Source organism: Macaca thibetana, chromosome 11 (assembly GCF_024542745.1).
Source record: "Macaca thibetana thibetana isolate TM-01 chromosome 11, ASM2454274v1, whole genome shotgun sequence".
In the NCBI taxonomy this organism is placed as follows: Eukaryota; Metazoa; Chordata; class Mammalia; order Primates; family Cercopithecidae; genus Macaca; species Macaca thibetana.
This window is the reverse complement of record NC_065588.1, coordinates 74,242,551-74,262,122: the sequence shown is the minus strand read 5'-3', so window position 1 is coordinate 74,262,122 and position 19,572 is coordinate 74,242,551. Positions and strand designations below refer to the sequence as shown.

Below are 19,572 nucleotides of genomic sequence, written 5' to 3'. Positions count from 1 at the left end.
ACTTCAGGTGTTGTCTTTTCTGTAAACTCTCCTCAAAACTTCACAGGCTCAGGGACCCTCCTCTACGCCCTAGTTGTATGTCAATCTAATAATCTGTGATATTATTTTTGAAGACTCTGTGTCTGTCTTTTCCAGAAGCCTATAAAATATCCAAGAATAGGCACTGTGTTCTACTATTTGATCCTAAAATTCCCAAGCCTTTTTGGGGTTCCTGTAGTATAAATTGCCTCCTTCTTGACTTTTCCCACAGTGTTCTCAGTGCTTTTGTGGGCCTGCTAAATCAGTTACGATTCTTCTTCACTGTTACCACTTTCATAGCATTATTGCTATTATTTCCTTTTGTATTCTGGACTATACAGATTTCTACATTTAAGACATTTTTTCAATAATATATCTGTACAGTTTCAGAAGCAGTGAAGCTAGTATAATATTTGAGTATGAATATATCTCTGCTATAAAATCGTCAACTGTTCAACATATTCCACAAATTTAGTATTGAATTGAAATTTGAACAGCATATCTATTAGTTTTCACTATGATTAACCTGTTCTAGTCACTAGCTTGTGATCAAGAGTGAAGCTGGAAACAATTTCAAAATAATTAAAATATTATTGACGTCATTATTTTTATGCACTTAAAAAAAAAATCTTCACCTGGGTATAAATCCCAGCATCTGGCGTTTACTAGTGGTTTAACCTTAAGAAAGTTTTTCAGTCTCTTGTGCATTGCATGCCTCATTTTCAAAAAGGCAATGATTATAGTATCAAACTCAGAAGGTTGTTATGGGAATTAAATTAGCAATATGTGTGGCACCAACCATTCAATATGGAAACTATTATTATAAATAATTTTATTTTTACCTAGCAAATATTTGAACACTCAGGTAGATGTGGCTAGTCCAAGCTGTCTGACATCAGAGTAAAATATACTCTTAGAGAAACAAATGATAGAGTTTTGTTCTATAAAAAATATAAGGCACTCGTAGATATTTAATTAAGCTTCATGAAGAAGCATAGGTTCAGTAACAAGGTTTTATCATCTATCTTGTCAGCAGGAAAACCTAACTGACAAAATATTTCAAAATTACAACAAACTGTAATTCCTGATAGTTTACAAATACACACTTGAAATTAAAAATCTAAAATTAAATTATAAATCTTTATCTCATCAAATGAGAATTATATAGAAAACGTAAATACCAAATGTACATGTATATGTATACATACACATATACCCACACAAACATGCACGCACAGCTATGTGAGGCATCTCCTTCTAGTAAGTTCAAAATTTGATCTTTTTAGAAAATAAATTCATGAATATAGTCATACAACCAGATCAGATAAGACTCTGCTAATTGTTATGCAGATAAATCAGAAATGTGATGAATGTCTTAAATTTAATGGTTTATTGCACTAGCTCTTTAGATATGTAATTTATTCCACATAATAGAAGGACACGCGATCATTAAAAATCATATTCAAAAATAATATCTAATACTATGCAGTATTATTTATTATATAAATACAGTGAAGAAAGCAGTATATATATACTCTATATATGATGTAACCCAAACTATGTAAATAGAAAGGGTAAAGAAGCCTAGGAGGAAATATCTTAATGCAATATTCTTAGTTGTCTTTGGGATGAGAGGATTATAGATTCTTTTTAGATTCTTCTTCATACTTTTGTATATTTTATGAATTTTCATTAATAAGCATAGAAAAGTTTTATAATAAAAAACAATTTAGTTTAGAAAATAAGCACTCATTTATAGTGAAAACACTGTCATTTACAAATTATCCTAAAAAAATATGGGAGTTCTGGTAAGGCTTTAAAAAAAACCAAGGGTATTGCAAATAACTTTAACTATTTCAAATGCAAATTAAGTCAAGCAAGAAAAAAATATACATGGAACCCATATGCCGCTAATAAATAAGTCCATGCCAGCCACTCGATGCAGCCGGAGTGAGGAAGATGCAGAATTTATCAGCTGCCAGCCAAATGCCCTCAATTTAATGATCCCAAGTTGAAAATCTGAACCCATTAGTTAGCCTATCAAAAAAAAAGAATTCATGCCTAGTTCTTGAAGGGGAAATAACCAAGTGTTTCACGTATAGATGTAACTTCTTTAATCAAGCTAAGCATTTAATTAGCTAGGATATCTCTCATCATGAAAAGTAATATCATGTAATACAAAAGGACCAAAATTCCTTTTTCCCTCATATAAGCGCTCTTTTAGTATTTTTCATTTTATAAGCCAAACATATTTCTCCCTCTTCCATTTTTCTCTTTCCTGAGCCTGTTAGAAATAAATATTTCAATAAGAATTATATTTCAAAACAATGACAAATTTATATTACATATATTATCTATAAGATATATGTATTACATATAATTATCTGTATTATAAATATATATGTAATTATATATGTATATATAATTATATTTGTTTTATATATTAGATGTATAAAAGAACAAAACGTTGGTAAATTGCTTTATTGATATTAGCAAGAAGCTGTCACACATGTGAAATGATTGCTCTCTCATCTGTGTTTTCAGGTCTATTGACAGTGCAATAAAAGTAAGTATCATTACACATTAAATTAATTTACCAACTTTTTGAACCTAGATTTAAAAAAACTGTTCATAGTGTAGATATGTTTAGGTCAAAATGGAAAAATTAAATAATTTATGAAGTCAAAACATTTCATCCAGGCATGATAAAAACCTTTATAAAATTAATAATTTTATGAATAATGCTTAAAACACAAGATCTAAATTTAAATTCTACAATTATTATTTATTAACAAAGTATCTATGGGTAAGCTACTTGACGTAAGCATTATTTGCCTCAATGGAACTAATAAAACCTACTTTATAGGGCTATTGTAAAGATAAAGTAAAATAATGTATTTAAGTAATATGGTATGTTAGTTATACACAGTAGGTCCTCAATACTTATATCTATTATAGCTATTTTTATTATAACAAATTTGACTACTCTTCCTCCTCTTTCTTCTCCTCCTTTTCCTCCTCCTATTCTTCCTCTTCTTCCTCCTCTTTTCTCCTCCTTTCCTCCTCCTGTTCCTCCTCTTGTTCCTCCTCTTTTCTCCTTCTTTCCTCCTATTCCTCCTCTTCTTCTTTATCTTTTCTTCTTCTCAATATCTTTACCATCCTCATAAGATTCATTAGTAAATTCTATTATAAGCAGGTAAGATAAAAATTATACATAAATAAGAGTCCTTGGAACCATCTCTTGTATTGGGAGAATCATTCTAGAATGGTAAAGTTAAAATCTGATCAAGTTTAATGTCAAGGTGAGTCTTATTAAAAAAAATAGCATTTAGAGTTACAATCTACAGCTTGGGCTAGTTGTAGCGTCAAAACATCTTTTGAATTTCAGTGGCAATTGAGGTTTAACACTCCCTACTCGAATGCTCTTCTAATACAAGACTCTTGAGTAAAAAGCCTAGGATTGAGCACAGTGATTGGCAGAGAGTAGGTTCTCAACATGTGGGTTTGGTATGAATTAATTCCCTAACGGGCATTATAAGAAAGTACTGGAAGCCTCTGAGGTTACTTACAATGGGCACAGTTAATTTTAAGATTTGAAGAGAAGTCCAGAACCAGTTCAAATTCTTGCAATCATGAGCAGAATGGCAAAATGAATTTGAGAGGGCATCAATAACGGTTTTTTCACGTCCCTAATGTTTTGCATTGGTCTCTCCCCACTTAGAGTAAAGAAATGTGGGCAGAAAAGGCAGGCCATCTGATTATAAAATGAAGTAATTATATTTACTTTGTCTCTTTCCATCTCAGTCTGTTAATCTTTATTGTGTTTGCTTTTAATTACAATGGAGAGCCAGTAAGCTAATGAAGGAAATAGTTAAGACATGGGAATATACTAATTCTGTGATTGTACTGGAACAAATCAACATGGATAAAATGAATTATTAGTTTACACACACTAGTGACAAGCATCATGAATCTGATCCTTGAGATATTTGCTTGGTGGCTTAGGAGAAATCTCTGTTGCCTTTACTTTTCCTAGTTGGAAAACACTTGGAAATCATAAAGGTCTCCCACCCTTATAACGGTTGACCCCATGATTTTATGAGAACTGGCATGATGCCCTTTGTCATGGCAATGTAATTTTCTGCACATTGCTAACAACTGCAGACTTAGATATTTAGTATTAACTATGTATTTAGATTTGAACTTAGGCTTGCTTCAATATATGATGAGTTACAATGGCAACCTCAGACTCATACAAAGTCATGACAATCTTTAATGCCTTTTGGAAACTCTGTGATTTCAGCATGTGGATTACAGTTTCACAAATCAAAACAATCCATCAGGTAGCACAATACAAAAATAATTTCTATGATGTACTATGCTTTTATACTTTCAATAAAAGCATGATTATATAGGAAAATCAGTATACATATGAAGTTATATTGATTAGTTTATAATTAAATTTAGCAATTACTATATTTAGGAATATAGTTTAGATAACAATGTGACAGACAACCCAAAATGTAACTGGAAAAGGTATCTTCATTACCACAAGTTCTGGAATTTTGTTCATATTCAGTATAATATATAGTATCTGGAGCTTTGCCTTTCTCTCCTTTGAGATTCATTTTGCCATCATGTTGACTGAACAGCTACCTGGATGAATCATCCACATAACCTAATTTTGACTTCTATTACCATTCTACTTCAGTAACCCAGGTTATAGCTTGCAATTTGTTCAACCCCTCAGTAAATCTCTACCTCTCAAATGTGAAATTTATTATTATTTTATTTTAATTTTTGGTAAAAAACCTTCTAATCAACCTCTTTGATCCCCTTCCTTTCATTAAACATGCTCAGGGGCTTCAAAGTAATGTTTTCAGAAGGCTTTATCAAGGTGCCAGCAGGTATGTGTCTGAAGAGGGCCTGATTTCTGGTTCATAGGCAGCTGACATTTTGCTGTAACCTCACATGGCAGCAGAGGCCAAGGGACACTCGATAGTGGGTTCTTTTCTAAGGGCACTAATAGCATTCATGAGACCTCCCCTCTTGTGACCCAATCACTTCCCAAAGACCTTACCTCCAAATATCATCACAAGGGGGACTGGGTTTTAATATAGGAATTTTGGAAGGAGATAAATATTAAGTCTATTGCAGTCCTATAATCTTTTTCCCGATTCTTCTATCTTCCTTAAGACTTACCACCTTATTTTGTCTAGGAATTCACTCTCTGTACCAGATCAAATTCCTTTCTCCCCAAAATAAAACAGAGCAAATCAGCAATAATCTTCATCCTGTCCCTTTTGTTGACTTCTATGTGATCTCTCTCCTTACCTTCACTGCAACTTTCCTGAAGATCTCCCTTCATTGTTTCAACCTCCTAACTTCTTCACCTTTTCATAACCTAGCATGCTCCTTCAGTACTTCATTGAAACTAACTTTGATAAAGCCACTGATAAGAAACTAGTTGCCAAACATCACTTATCCACGGAGTTGGACAGTATTGCATATTTCTTCTTCTCTCCATTTCAAAAAACATCAGTTAACCCTAGTTGTCCTTTGATCTCTGTGTTAAAGCAGATTTCTCTGTCTCTCCAAAGGTGGTTCTTCTTTTATTCACTCTTTCAATGCTAGGAATTCATTCTCAGGGCTTGTTTTCTTACTGCACATCTGAGATACAAATGTTTCTAGCTTGCACAGTGCAGAGTCACAGACTGGTTTAAACAAAATTTAATTCATTACTGTCATAATAGGCCTCAGGCAGGCAGGAGGCCAGCTCCACTGAGTGATGCTATGGCTGGGAAGCTGACCTCAGATTCGCGCTGTCTTGCATTAAAATCTCCAAAAAGAGCTCAGATAGTTTTGCCACAGTTACCTCACCTGCTGGGCAGGCTTCTCATGACTGGTGGCATTTTCACTCTGCACAGGTGGTATCATCACCAGCTCTATCTCTGTGAGAAACTTCAAGAAACTAGGACAGTTACAGGACCATAAGTGCAATCTTCACTCTCTCCTGCTTTATGTAACTATGTCTGTGAATTTCTACAGTTTTCTGCCACTGAAGAAAGTTTTTTGTCTTTAACTGTATCTGTGAATTTCTAGAGTTTTTGGCCACTGAAGTAAGTTTTTTGTCTTTAACTGTATCTATTGATCTTATGTATCTGTTAGGAGAGTTCTAACACTTAAAAATTGGGAAACTTCTCATAAGAGTCCAGACTCTTGGCTTCATTTGGAAAAAAAAAAAAATCAAATACTTTAGTAATCCTTGGCTCTCTTTTCCACATTTATGCATTTCCAAAGGCAGCAATTTACAATATAAATATGCATATATACAATCTAGAGCTCATATACAAGCTAATTTTGTATACAATCGTATATAAGCTCTAGATTATATATATGATTATAATACATACTAATACTTTAATCCAGCACATACATAGTGACTGACCTTATATCCCCAAGGATATAACCACCTGGGAGTTACACAGGGTTATGAATTGAATTGTGTCTCCACCCCCTAATTTACATGAAGTATTAACCTGCAATGTGACTGTATTTGGAAACAAGACTTTTACAGAGGTAATTCAGGTTAAATTAATACATAAGGGTGGAAACCTAATCTAATAGCACTGGTGCCTTTATAAGAAGAGAGAGGGACACCAAATACCTCTCTCTATACAGGTAGGCGGACAGGCAGGCAGGCAAGCATACGACAAATAGATAGATAGATAGACAGATAGATAGATAGATAGATCGATCTCTTCAGGAGCACAGAGGAAAGGCCATGTGAGGATATAGCATGAAACCCACTCTCTGGAAGTCAGGAAGAGTTCTCATAAAAAAACAAATTTGCAGACGCCTTGATCATAAACTTCTAGCCTCCAGAACTGTGAAAAACTAAATGTCTATTGTTTAAGCCACCCAATCTGTGGTATTTAGTTATGAAAACCAAGGAGTATCATACACACAGACAAAACCCAAGTTCCTCTAGAAATAGATGGTGTCCCCAGTCTCCTTTCCTACTGCCATTCTTTAGTTAGGTGCTCATCTAATTTATTTTAGTCACTATCTAAGCACTCTACCTGTCTTTATCTCATCCCTCTTCAATATTCTTACATTGCTGTGAGAGTTCCTTTTAAAATACAATGATCATAGCATGTGCTCTTGCCTTGAAGTGAAATAAAACTAATTAAACTTAGTAAAATAGCTCCTTATCACCTATAGGTCCAAATACCCTAGTATGGCCCCCGCGTCCTTTGTTCCTTGTCTTCTTGACCACATTCCCAGTGCGCTTCAGAATCCCATTATTGGTTCCTCACACCAAACTCTTCTATGCCTTTATGTTCTCACTCCCCACATTCCTTCTGATTTCTCCCAGGCTGGATGTCAAAAAGTTGTATGCTTTCTTTAAGACCCTGCTTAAATGCTACTGCGTTTTGAAGTCTTTCCTTTATACTCCCAGGAAGGAGTAACTGTTTCTCTTTGGTGCTTCTAAGGCACATTGTATAGACATCTATTATGAGTGGCCTTTGTTTACATTACTCTCTCTTACCATTAAACTGAGGAACTTTCACCCATATTGTATTGTTTTATTTTTTCCCAAGGTGCTATTATGATAACAGGCACTTAGGAAGTAATCATATATTTGTTTATCAAATATTTGTGATTGTTAGCATAGAAGCTAGAGTAAGAACAATAATAGGAGTTAATAAAGGTCAAAACCACAAACATCCTGCACTCCCCCAAAATGTACCTTTTAAATGTAGCCCAACACAATGTATAAAACCTACGTATTTAACTGCCTGCTATAAATGTATCTGTGAAGTTGCTGGAGAGTCTCCAACATATCTACAAGGATTATATCCATTCTGTAATTTTTATTTTGTCAAATAAATACAGAAATGGGGTTGGTGTTGGATTGATATGGAAAGTAAATGAACTGCAATATATTTAAGCAATAAAATATTTAAAATACACTACAGATGGCTGCTGAAAGTCCTCCTTTTTCCTTTGGGGCCTTTTTAATGTGCTGGTAAGAGGAATTCAGTTCTCTATTGTCCATCACATTTTAACCAGAAGTTGATCAAAGGGGAAGCTACAGCCTTCACTACAACAATACAAACAATTCAAGTCCATTGCTATCCTAGCTAGCTGGCTGGCTGCCATTGTGCTATGGCTCTGTGCTTTTGCACTTACACAGCTTTTAGAAAGAATAAGAAAAAAAATGCTGTGGATTTTTTTTTTTTTTTCTTTTGGCTTTTAAGCTTTCTTGCCAGTGAATTGTTGCAAGCCTTATCATTTACGCATTAACTATAATGAATCAATCACTAATACGTTTCATATTATTTAAAAGACCTTTGACAAAAGTAGTTGGGAACCACAAAATAGGAAGTAAAAGACCTGAATCCTTGTGCTATTAGCTGCATGCTCCTGGGTAAATAAATATTTCTGAGTTTCTATTATTATATTGGTCAAGTGAAGGCATTCAACTAAATCAACATTTCATAAAATGCTACAGGAACAAGTTAACTATTATAAGAGAAAAAAGTGAAGGAATCAGTGAAAAAGCTCATGGAACACTGAATTCAATAAAATTAAGTAGATTTTATTTTGAACCTCGAGACTTCTCTGTACCTTTGATATGTTAATATCCAGCATTACTCTCTAAGAACAGATATGATACTCAGTTTTTTCAAATGTATATAACCCCAGAAAACTGATTTTTGACTTAGAGTATCTACTATTGTCTTATGATACCAGAAACACTGGAAAAGTCCAAACTATATGACATCTGAAAGGTCTTTAAAAAATGGTATAAAATTTTTTTGATATGTATAATTGTTTTCTTTTAAAACTCACATTTCTATGTGTTATAAGCTGATATGGTTATTTCCGCAATTTATCTGATATATTTATTGAGTTCCTACAGTATGCTAGCTACTGGTGATACAAAGATGGATTAGATATTATTCTACATTTAAGTGTTTCATGTTCTATGAGTGAAGCAGACACGTGAACATGTAATTACTTACGTGACTGCATAACAGAAAAATCAACAGCATGCTGCAGGAGCAGAGAGAAGATATGTTTTGAAAATAATCAGAAAAATTGCTGTGAAAGACTTTTTGGCCTTTAAAATGTGATTTGCTATGTTGTATGGATATAGTTTTTAGTAGAATAAAATTTCCCCAGTTGACATTTTCTGCAATTGTCTTCTAATTCCTACCAAGTCAAATTTAAGGTGCCAAGATTAAAAGGTTAAGACAAATAGACAGGAAACATGTTTTTATATGATCTCTATTACAGTAATTTTTTTTTAGTAAACCTGAACAAAAAGTAGTATCTTATATCTGTTCTTGCCTATCCTACTTGAAATGAATAACAGAATTTAGAAAATGTTTTGAAACAATTTTTCATAGAAGAAAGTATTTTAAATTAACTGAGTCATACAACTACAACATTTAAGTCCATGTATTTTAAAATGATATACATCCCAAGTTACTTCCCTAATATAAGATTTTAAAAGACCTTCAGACTTATCTGTAATTTTTTTAAAAACCTTCTATCTCTGCTAATAGGAGGATTTATACTATGACCTTATTGCAATTTAATTTATACAAGCAGCTCAAGTTAAAATTATTTTTTTAAAAACCATTTATATAATCTTCAAAAACTGCATCTACCAAGCTGAACCAATTTATTTCAGGTATAATAAGTCATTATTGGATTTAATTTAAAAATTAGCGTCATCAGTGTATTCTAACATATCAATATTCTCATTCTCTTGACAGAACACCGCTAATAGGGTAAATAAGAACTCTGAAATGTCATTTTTAATGTTTAAATATTTATGCTAGGCATTCATGTGTTTGTAGGCCTGGCATCTATTTGTTCAACTTAATATAGTGATGCTTGAACTTAAGAACCACCTTGAGGGCTAAAGCTCAGATTACCAGGTCTTACCTTGAGATAGTCTAATTCAGTAAGTCTTGGATGAAGCTGACAATCTGTCTTTCTATGAAGTTTCAATGGCTGCTGCTGCTGCTGCTGGTCCAGGTTACACACTTTAAGAGGCACTGCTTTCACAGGTCCCCACTTACTAGATACCTATCTAGGTCTTTATGTTGTTCTGAGTTCCTCCACCAGAGCCCAATCTGGGGCCCTGATAAAGCAAGGAGAGTTGATTATCCCAGTGTCCCCAAACCAAAGTCACCTTGTGTTCGTTTCTTGGTTCTGCCATCACAACCTCCTTTACCAAAAACTAGCCGATCTTCCCTCCCACAATGTTTTCTACTTTCAGCTAACAATAATAGAATAATAGGCCATTAGTTTCAAAATGTGGCCCACACTTTGGGATTCTTTCCGTCTTATCACTGTCTATTTTTCACATAACCCATTTTTCTCTTTCATAACATCCTTATAGTACCTTGGTTCTTTCCGGAGCTCATTTGCCACTCTATTTAATTAGATGCGATTGCCAGTCTATATGACTATATAGCCTAATTAATAAATAGCCTATATTCATTAATTTGTTAATTAACTCCACAAACATTTGTTAAAACTCAACACATAAATAATATGACAAAAATTCTGCACTCGTGGACTTACATTACAGGTGGGGAGATGCTTCACACACACACATGCTTCACACCCACATACACACACACACACGCGAGTATATAGGCTAGGAGAGTAGGATACAGACAGGGTAGGAGCTGAGACTGTTCTAACCATTATGAGTTAGGATATCAACAGCCTGTGGGTAAGGAGAAACTGAAGACTAATATTAGAATTCCCTGGGTATCTAGCTTTTGGAGTTGACCGTACAAAAATGCACAATGAATTGTATACAGTTCCTATTTCAGAATGTGAGTACTTTGCACCTTAACCTTTTGTCTTTCTCATAAATGCTGAATTAAACAACTACTCTAGGTATTTAGATATAATAATTCTGAAAATATGCAATTCCTTCCTGTACAACAAAGTCAAAATTTTGAGTGAAGAGGGAGCAAAATCAGGCCAGAAATGTATATTACAACATTATCTTACCAAATCAATGTTCTTAAACAGTGATGATTCTGATAAATCAGCAGAGCAATTTCCAGCAAAATAATTAGTTCATCTCACACACACACACACACACACACACACACACACACACACACACCTTTAAGAAATTTGAGGCAATAAAGAAGCAAAAATAAGCCTAAAGTAAGAGTTTTTCTATGTTTACAACACCTTCAAGAAAAGCAACAAGCTTATTATGCTAGATGATTTGAAACATGTTTTAATCTTTATATCATTAGCTTCTAGGTAAATCTGAGGATATCTGAACTGAATGAAATTTATTAACCAGAGTTTCTTTCTAATAAGGAAAATAAGTATATGTTTGTAATTTTGCTTTTACAGATATTAACATATTCTATGTTACCTGAAATTAAAAAAAAAAAAAATCTCCCTAGCCACACATTTATTTTCGGTATTACAGAGCTAAAATGTAAAATGGCCTTGTAAAGAAAATCATCCTAGTTTTAAAAATATCCCAAAATAGGCTAGACGCAGTGGATCACACCTGCAATCCCAGCACTTTGGGAGGCCAAGGCGGATGGATCACAAGGTCAAGAGATGGAGACCAGCCTGACCAACATGGTAAAACCCCACCTCTACTAAAAATACAAAGATTAGCTGGGCATGGTGGCACGTGCCTGTAGTCCCAGCTACTCAGGAGACTGAGGCAGGAGAATCACTCGAATCCGGGAGGCTGAGGTTGCAGCAAGCTGAGATTGTGGCATTGCACTCCAGCCTGGTGACAGAGGGAGGCTCCGTCTCACAGAAAAAAAAAAAAAAAAAAAAAAAAAAAAAAAAAACCCTAAATAATTATTTATCAAAATAAAATATTTATCAAAGTAACAAGTCCTTTGATTTACACTATTTAATAGGAGCTTCTCTTATTTTCTTCTTATAAAATTGCTTCATACACGCTTCACCATCATATATGCTGATAGCATTACCTGTCTGCATCCACTGTCACATCGTGAACCCCTCTCTGGATGACGTCCCGGGAGCTTGCTGTGTCTGGTATTCGGTTCAGACTTCTAGTGTATAGGTTAAGTCCTCCATCTGTCATGTACCTGAAAAGAAATGTCTAATTAATCCACAGAAAATAAAATCAACTCAACTGTACAATTTAACTTAAACAAACGGTGTCCACAATTTTCAATAATTACTCAAATATATTCTACTATCTTTTTTTTCTGTATAAACATTCTACTCACCAGGGATAATTAAAATATTTTTTCAAGTTTACTAGGAAATCAATATTCCTGACTACAACAAGTAACTAGCCTATCATAGAACCTATTTTTCTCTTTTGTTATTATGAACACACTTGCAGATAATATAACTCTTAGAAAATTAAAAGGAAGGAAATTTCATTTTTGAAATACTGTTTTTAAAGAGGTCATAGGAGTAAAGGACCAAAGCCTAAACTTCCACCATATCTGCCATCTTCCTAGAATTCTGTTTTTATATTTAAATTATATTTAATATCTTATATCAGCTGCTGTCACAGCACTGTCAAAATCAGCTGTGTCCCCACCCAAATCTTACCCTGAACTGTAAAAATCCCCATGTGTCAAGTGTCAAGGGTGGGGCCAGGTAGAGACAACCGAATAATGGGGGTGGTTTTCCCCATACTGTTCTCGTGGTAGTGAATAAGTCTCACGAGATCTCATGGTTTTATAAATGGGAGTTCCCTTGCACAAGCTCTCTTGCCTGCGATGCGCCATGTAATATGTCCCTTGCTTTTCCGCTATGATTGTGAGGCCTCCCCAGCCATGTGAAACTGTGAGTCGATTAGACCTCTTTCCTTTATAAATCACCCAGTCTCAAGTATGTCTTTATTAGCAGAGTGAGAACACACTAATACAGCTATCTTCCTAGAATTCTGTGTTTTTGTATTTAATATCTCTTATCAGCTGCTGTCTGTCACAATTAGCTAATTTGTAATTGCAGGGGTACACAGAGAATCTAAAGTGATCCTCACCACTCCCTTAAAGAAACTCCAGTTCAGCATCTTCCTTTACAGAAGCATAGATAACATTAAAAGATGCCCCTCAGATTAAATGTGCTAGGTAAAAAATCCATGCTGATAACGAATGATTGTTGTGAACCTTTTTTAATGGTTGTTTGGAAAAAAATCAGGTACCTAGGAGAGAAACCCTTACATGTAGACACGCAGACAGTTTCCTAAGGTCAGTGTGTAAGGATGGTTGAATGTAGACCAGAGCCAGACCGCTTAGGTTCAACTATAGTGCTGCTACTTACTAGCTGTGTGTGCTCAGGTAAGTCACCTAAACAAGCTATATTTAAATTGCTTCATCTGTAAAACAGAGACCGTAATGATATGCTCACTTCTTGCAGTGATGTTGAGCTACCAATGAGTTAATGTATATATAACATGCATAGAGCATTGTCTAGCACATTATAAGTACTATATAAATACTGACTATCTTTAAAAATACTAGCTATTTTATGCATTAGAGTTTCTAGAGTCACTAAAATAGCTCATATCTTGAATATGAAAGTAGAGGACGCATTAAGATTAGGAATCTCTGGTGCAAAAGATGGATCTTTTTAACACAGCTCAAGTAACTATGACCTTTCGCATACTGTTATGCATACTTCAGTCATCATAAAGTTTACTGAATGAGAAATGAGGGAGGATCAAGGCAGAAGCAGGATTAAAGTATATCTACCCCTCACTCCTGTGCCTTAATTTTAATTTTTACTCCACAGAATTCTTAGATTAGTTTGTATTTGGTCATGTGACTTAAAGTAGAATTTTAGGTTATATTCTTGGCTCAACTATTTATACCGTGACACCTGAAGATAACTTCAATTTCCACCAAATTAAAATATGCAACTTTTATCCCAATTTTCCAGGGTGTTTTCTACTTTATAAACAGAGACTTTTCAAAGAGGTTCATTATGAGTAAGAGGCCTTTCTCTGACTAATTCCTAATTACTGACAGATTCATATCCCCCAGTGTTTAAAGTAATTTCAAAAAGAGGAGAAAGAGATAAGCCTTTGCATGCTTCAAGAAATTCTGAATTCTCAGAATGCTGATTAACTAACTTTCTCAGTTATACCTAGAGTACATGGAAAAAATGAAACTTTATTCCCATTTAAATGACTTCAAGATATTCTTTGTGGTTACATGAGAAAATCCTAAATTAAACATCTTCATTCATTACTATTTTATTGAGCCTTTGGTAACTTTAATCTGTAAAACATATTTTTAAACATTTTCAAAAGAGTTCACTTTATGATTCAACTTTTTCAGGACTCATAGTATAAATATTTCCTTTTTTTTTTTTTTTTTTTTTGAGACGGAGTCTCACTCTGTTGCCCAGGTTGGGGTAAAGTGGTGAGATCTTGGCTCACTGCAACCTCCGCTTTCCGGGTTCAAGCAATTCTCCTGCTTCAGCCTCCCGAGTAGCTGGGATTACTGGTGTGCACCACCATGTCCAGCTAATTTTTTGTATTTTTAGTAGAGATGGAGTTTCACCATGTTGGCCGGGCTGGTCTCGAACTCCTGACCTCTGGTGGTCCATCTGTCTCAGCCTCCTGAAGTGCTGCGATTACAGGTATGAGCCGCCACACCTGGCCAGCATAAACACTTCTAAGCCCCCTTTACTTAAAGAACACACCATCAAATTAAACTTTTCCTGGGATATCTCCAGCCCTCTTATCTTCTCACATTTTAATTCTAGGCTGAGATACTGGGGCTGCCTCCTACGTCAGCCAACAAGGGCACACTGCATAGGCTGATGAGCAATAGAAAGCCCAACACATCCTGGATATCCTCGCACAATCAACCTTGAGCTGAGACCAGCCCCATCACCTGCTGACCAGATCTTACCAGATTCCGCACAGGTCAGAGAACTGAGTCATGACTTAAATTTCAGTGTCCTGTACTCTAACATATGAAAGAACAACTGTATGTGAGTAAACAGGCAAACAATACCAGGGGAAGTTTTCATGTAGGATTTGGGGTATTTTTACTTATTAACATAAGACATGTAGACCATCGATGCATATTTAAATGGACTCATTTGTGAGACTATCCAAGACTTTTTTGAAAGATGTTAGGGAACAAAAATAGAGGAAACAAGAAGTCTGAATCATGTTTTAAATGAAGCAGAATCAAAAAGGAAGGACAAAAGCTATAACAGTATTTTTTTCAAAATTAGTGAGTTAAGCAGAGACTAGCTAGATGTCATCAAACCAATTTCCCTCTCCTCCTGGGCACACAGCTGAACCATATAACCTAGTTTCTTTTACAGTCAGGTGTGGTCACGCAGCTGTTCTAGACAAATGAATGTAGGCAGAACTCATATGCATGACTTCCAGGCCTGATACATACAAAATGTTCTCACACCCTGGTTCTTCCCCCTCTTTTGCCATTTGCCTGTTGAATATCAATGCCTAGGGTGACACTGGAAATCTGGTTGGGGAACAACAGAATTACCATCCGTCTTATTCTCTGAATGACTACGTGGAGTGCATTCCCCAAGTGAAGATCAGAAACATCAGCGAGGGCTTTATGTGAAGAACAAATTAGCTTCTTTGTGTTAAGTTACTGAGATTTTGAGATTTCTCTGTTTTAGAAATTAATGTTAACTAATATAGTTAACACATTATTCTTGTATTCTTGCATATATTGCATGTATTCTTGCAAAATACAAAATGCTCGTGAGTACAATATGCCTGTAACATATATTATTATATGTAGAACTCAGTTGTTAAAAAACGTTTAAAACAACTACTTATTTAATATTTCTGTGTGTGCATATTGTGCATATTATAATTAATTTACTGAATAACTGGACGGCTACAAAAATATGAAAACATCATCCTGTGAGTCACATGTGGGCATGTACTATGTCTGTATTATTCACTACTGAATGCACAGTGCCTGGTATGCTGCTTGACACATAGGATGAACTCGATAAATATTTTTAATAGACATATACATGTATACATAATTCAGCTTATGATTATGATCAGCTTATGATCCCTGTTCTTTCTGTATTCTTTTCCCAGGAGCCCTAATGCCTCCCACAATTCCCACTCTCTTTTATTGAGATGAGATACAATAGATCTCTATCCTGGAGAAACAATCTTCATATCCCACCGTCTCCCACTCCACATCTCTAACTCCAGATTCATCATCTCCTCGCTCTGCTTTCTCATTAAAAAATCCTCTCTCTCTTGCTCGCTATCTTTCTCTGCTAATTTTCTCTAACGGTATAATTTTCCATCTCCTGTGCTTATGATGTAGGTATCTTAATTCTTGCCTGCCTTATGCCCTCATGGGTAGTCTACCTCTGGCTCTATAAACTTTTCCTTTGCAGGGCTTCCCATATCCATTATTTTCCTAATTTTATCCCTACAAATGCCACTGCCATATTTCTTTCTTTCTTTCTTTTTTTTTTTTTTTTGGTTTTTTTTTTTTTTTTTTTTTTTTTTGAGACGGAGTCTCGCTCTGTCACCCAGGCTGGAGTGCAGTGGCCGGATCTCAGCTCACTGCAAGCTCCACCTCCCGGGTTCCCGCCATTCTCCTGCCTCAGCCTCCCGAGTAGCTGGGACTACAGGTGCCTGCCACCTCGCCCGGCTAGTTTTTTGTATTTTTAGTAGAGACGGGGTTTCACCGTGTTAGCCAGGATGGTCTCGATCTCCTGACTGTGTGATCCACCCATCTCGGCCTCCCAAAGTGCTGGGATTACAGGCTTGAGCCACCGCGCCCGGCCGCCACTGCCATATTTCTAATCTTATAAGCTGCGAGCCAGAGCTCTTGCAATAGTTCCTGAAATCGAACCCCAGAGTTTCTCCCCTAAATTTACTTTCCCTATTTCCCATAAAGTGACCTTTCAAAAGCCATCACCATCCTCATGCCATGTTCTATGACTATTTAGTAATCTCTAGGATATAGTATTTTACATAGCTTACAATGTAGTTTAAACTTCTTAGCATAATGATGTTAAGGTCTGTCAAAATAGTGTCTATCTCTAAAATATTATCTTTAAATATTCACATTCCATGACTCTCAGTTAAGAGAAAAGTCATCAATATCATCTAATCCACTGTCCCTCTGATTCTGAAAATTACATTTTATGCAAGCTTTCTGAATAATTTATACTTTCTAAGTTTGTACTTTTCTTATATATGTATTTTAAATATTTTTCCTTTGTCTATAGCTTTTAAATCAGAAAATAGAACTAAAATGTTTCTTTTTCTTATTCACTCCTTTCTATTTCATGTGAGGGTTTTGTACTTTCTCCTCATTCTGAACTCTTAGCTCAATTTTTATCCCTATAAACCTTTTGAAATTCCCAACATACTGCATTGTAGATGTCCCTTGATTTCTTATTCAAACTGCTCCCAAGATATGCTGTCACACTCCAGATAAACATTCTACATGAGTGTGAGTATATACAGTCAATCATCATTATTCACAAATTCTATATTTGTGAAGTTGCCTACTTGCTAAAATTTATATGTAACCACACTAAACTCATAGTACTTTCACAGTCACTCATGGATATGAACAGAACAGTGAAAAAAATGAGTCTCAGACGTTTCCAGCTAAAGCTAAATAAAGTGATACTCTGCTTTCTTATATCAGCTCTAATATCACAACAAATGTTCTTCTATGCCCTATTTAGTACCACATTTTCCACATTTGTCTGTGTGTGTGTGTGTGTGTGTTTACTTTTATTTTTTTGAGACGGAATCTCGCTCTGTGGCCCAGGCTGGAGCGCAGTGGTGCGGTCTTGGATCACTGCAAGCTACGCCTCCCAGGTTCACGCCATTCTCCTGCCTCTGCCTCCCAAGTATCTGGGACTACAGGTACCCGCCACCACGCTCAGCTAATTTTTTTTTTTTTTTTTTTTTGTATTTTTTAGTGGAGATGGGGTTTCACCATGTTAGCCAGAATGGTCTCCATCTCCTGACCTCGTGATCTGCCTGCCTCGGCCTCCCGAAGTGCTGGGATTACAGGTGTGAGCCACCACACCACGCCTTCTTTTTGTGTTTTTATGCTGAGAATTGTGCTGTTTAAAATGGCCCCCAAACTTGGTGCTGAAGTGTCATATTATGTTCCTAATTGCAAGAAGTCTTCAATGTGTCTCACAGAGAAACTAGGCACTAGATAAGCTCCTTTCAGGCCTGAGTTATGGCGATGAATCAGTAGTATGTATTAAATAAGGTGTCTTTAAAGAGAGACACACGTAAAGCAAGGTTATGTATTGATCAGTTGACAAAAATATTGTGGCCAAATACAAGAACCAAAACCTATATCTCTACTAGGGACCACAGTTCAGTATTCACTAATGCAGTGTTTGTGGTGACTCCATAGAACATAAGTACCATGAATAATGATATTGAGTGCACACAGGTATATATACATACACACACACACACATACACACACACATACATACATACATACACGTATACATACATACATATATTAGATGGAGTCTCACTCCGTCACCCAGGCTGGAGTGGTGCAGTGGTGCAATCTCAGCTCACTGCAACTTCTGCCTCCCGGGTTCAGGTGGTTCTCCGGCCTCAGTCTCCCAAGTAGCTGGGAATACAGGCACATGCCACCATGCCTGGCTAACTTTTTTAGTGGAGATGGGGTTTTGCCATGTTGGACAGGCTGGTCTTGAACTCCTGACCACGGGTGATCCACCTGCCTTGGCCTCCCAAAGTGTTGGGATTACAGGCATGAATCACTGTGCCCAGCCTTTGTATATATATCTTTATATATAATATATGGGTATATTTATGTATATAATTAGCCATACAAATATATTTGAATAGTGAATATAAAACTGAATTCACACATATGTCCACATTTAAGGAGATTGAGAAAAAAAGAGAAGGGGGATAGAGTGGAAAGAATGGAGAAGAAAGAAGAGAGAGATGGGAGAAAGAGTGTGCCTTAGACACTCTTGCTTTGCCATTATGTTTTCTGAACTGGGCATTGCCTCCTAAGCTATGTTAAATACACACAAAAATGATAATTATAACTAACAACAACCAAAAATTGGTATGGTTATTAATGATAATAAATGTAATAGTGATGATAAAGAGGAGGATGATAAATTTACTGAATGCTTGTATCATGCCAAGCATTGTGCAAACTAAACTTGGGAATGATCCTAACAACTTCATGAAGATGGTACAATTTTATCCTTATTTTAGATGACAAAAACTCATTTGGATACATTAGGTTCCCAAGGGGTCCACAGATAGCGAACGGGAGAGATTCAAACAAGGCACTCTGAATCCAGTGGCAAATGAACAACAATCTATCTTAATTAATCATAATTAGCCTCTATAATTCTAAATTTTTAGAAAGTCAGGTAGGGTGGATACCAGGAATGGACTAGTAGGTATCAGGATATCAGAGCAAAGCTATAAATCTAATCAAAAGCTATTTTGTACTCTTTTTTTAGGTCGTGTCACCATTCAAAAATAAA

The 19,572-nt window shown here is 35.6% G+C and overlaps 1 protein-coding gene across 9 annotated transcripts in view; it reads right to left on the bottom strand.

The window, feature by feature from the left end:
• Window positions 1-19,572, bottom strand: part of NAV3 (neuron navigator 3) — an 890,032-nt gene that overhangs the window by 137,689 nt on the left and 732,771 nt on the right. For all 9 annotated transcript variants that reach the window (XM_050749287.1, XM_050749288.1, XM_050749281.1 and 6 more), the window contains one exon: window positions 12,030-12,149. In XM_050749287.1, the coding sequence (XP_050605244.1) occupies window positions 12,030-12,149 (120 nt within the window). The remainder of the gene's footprint in view (window positions 1-12,029; window positions 12,150-19,572) is intronic.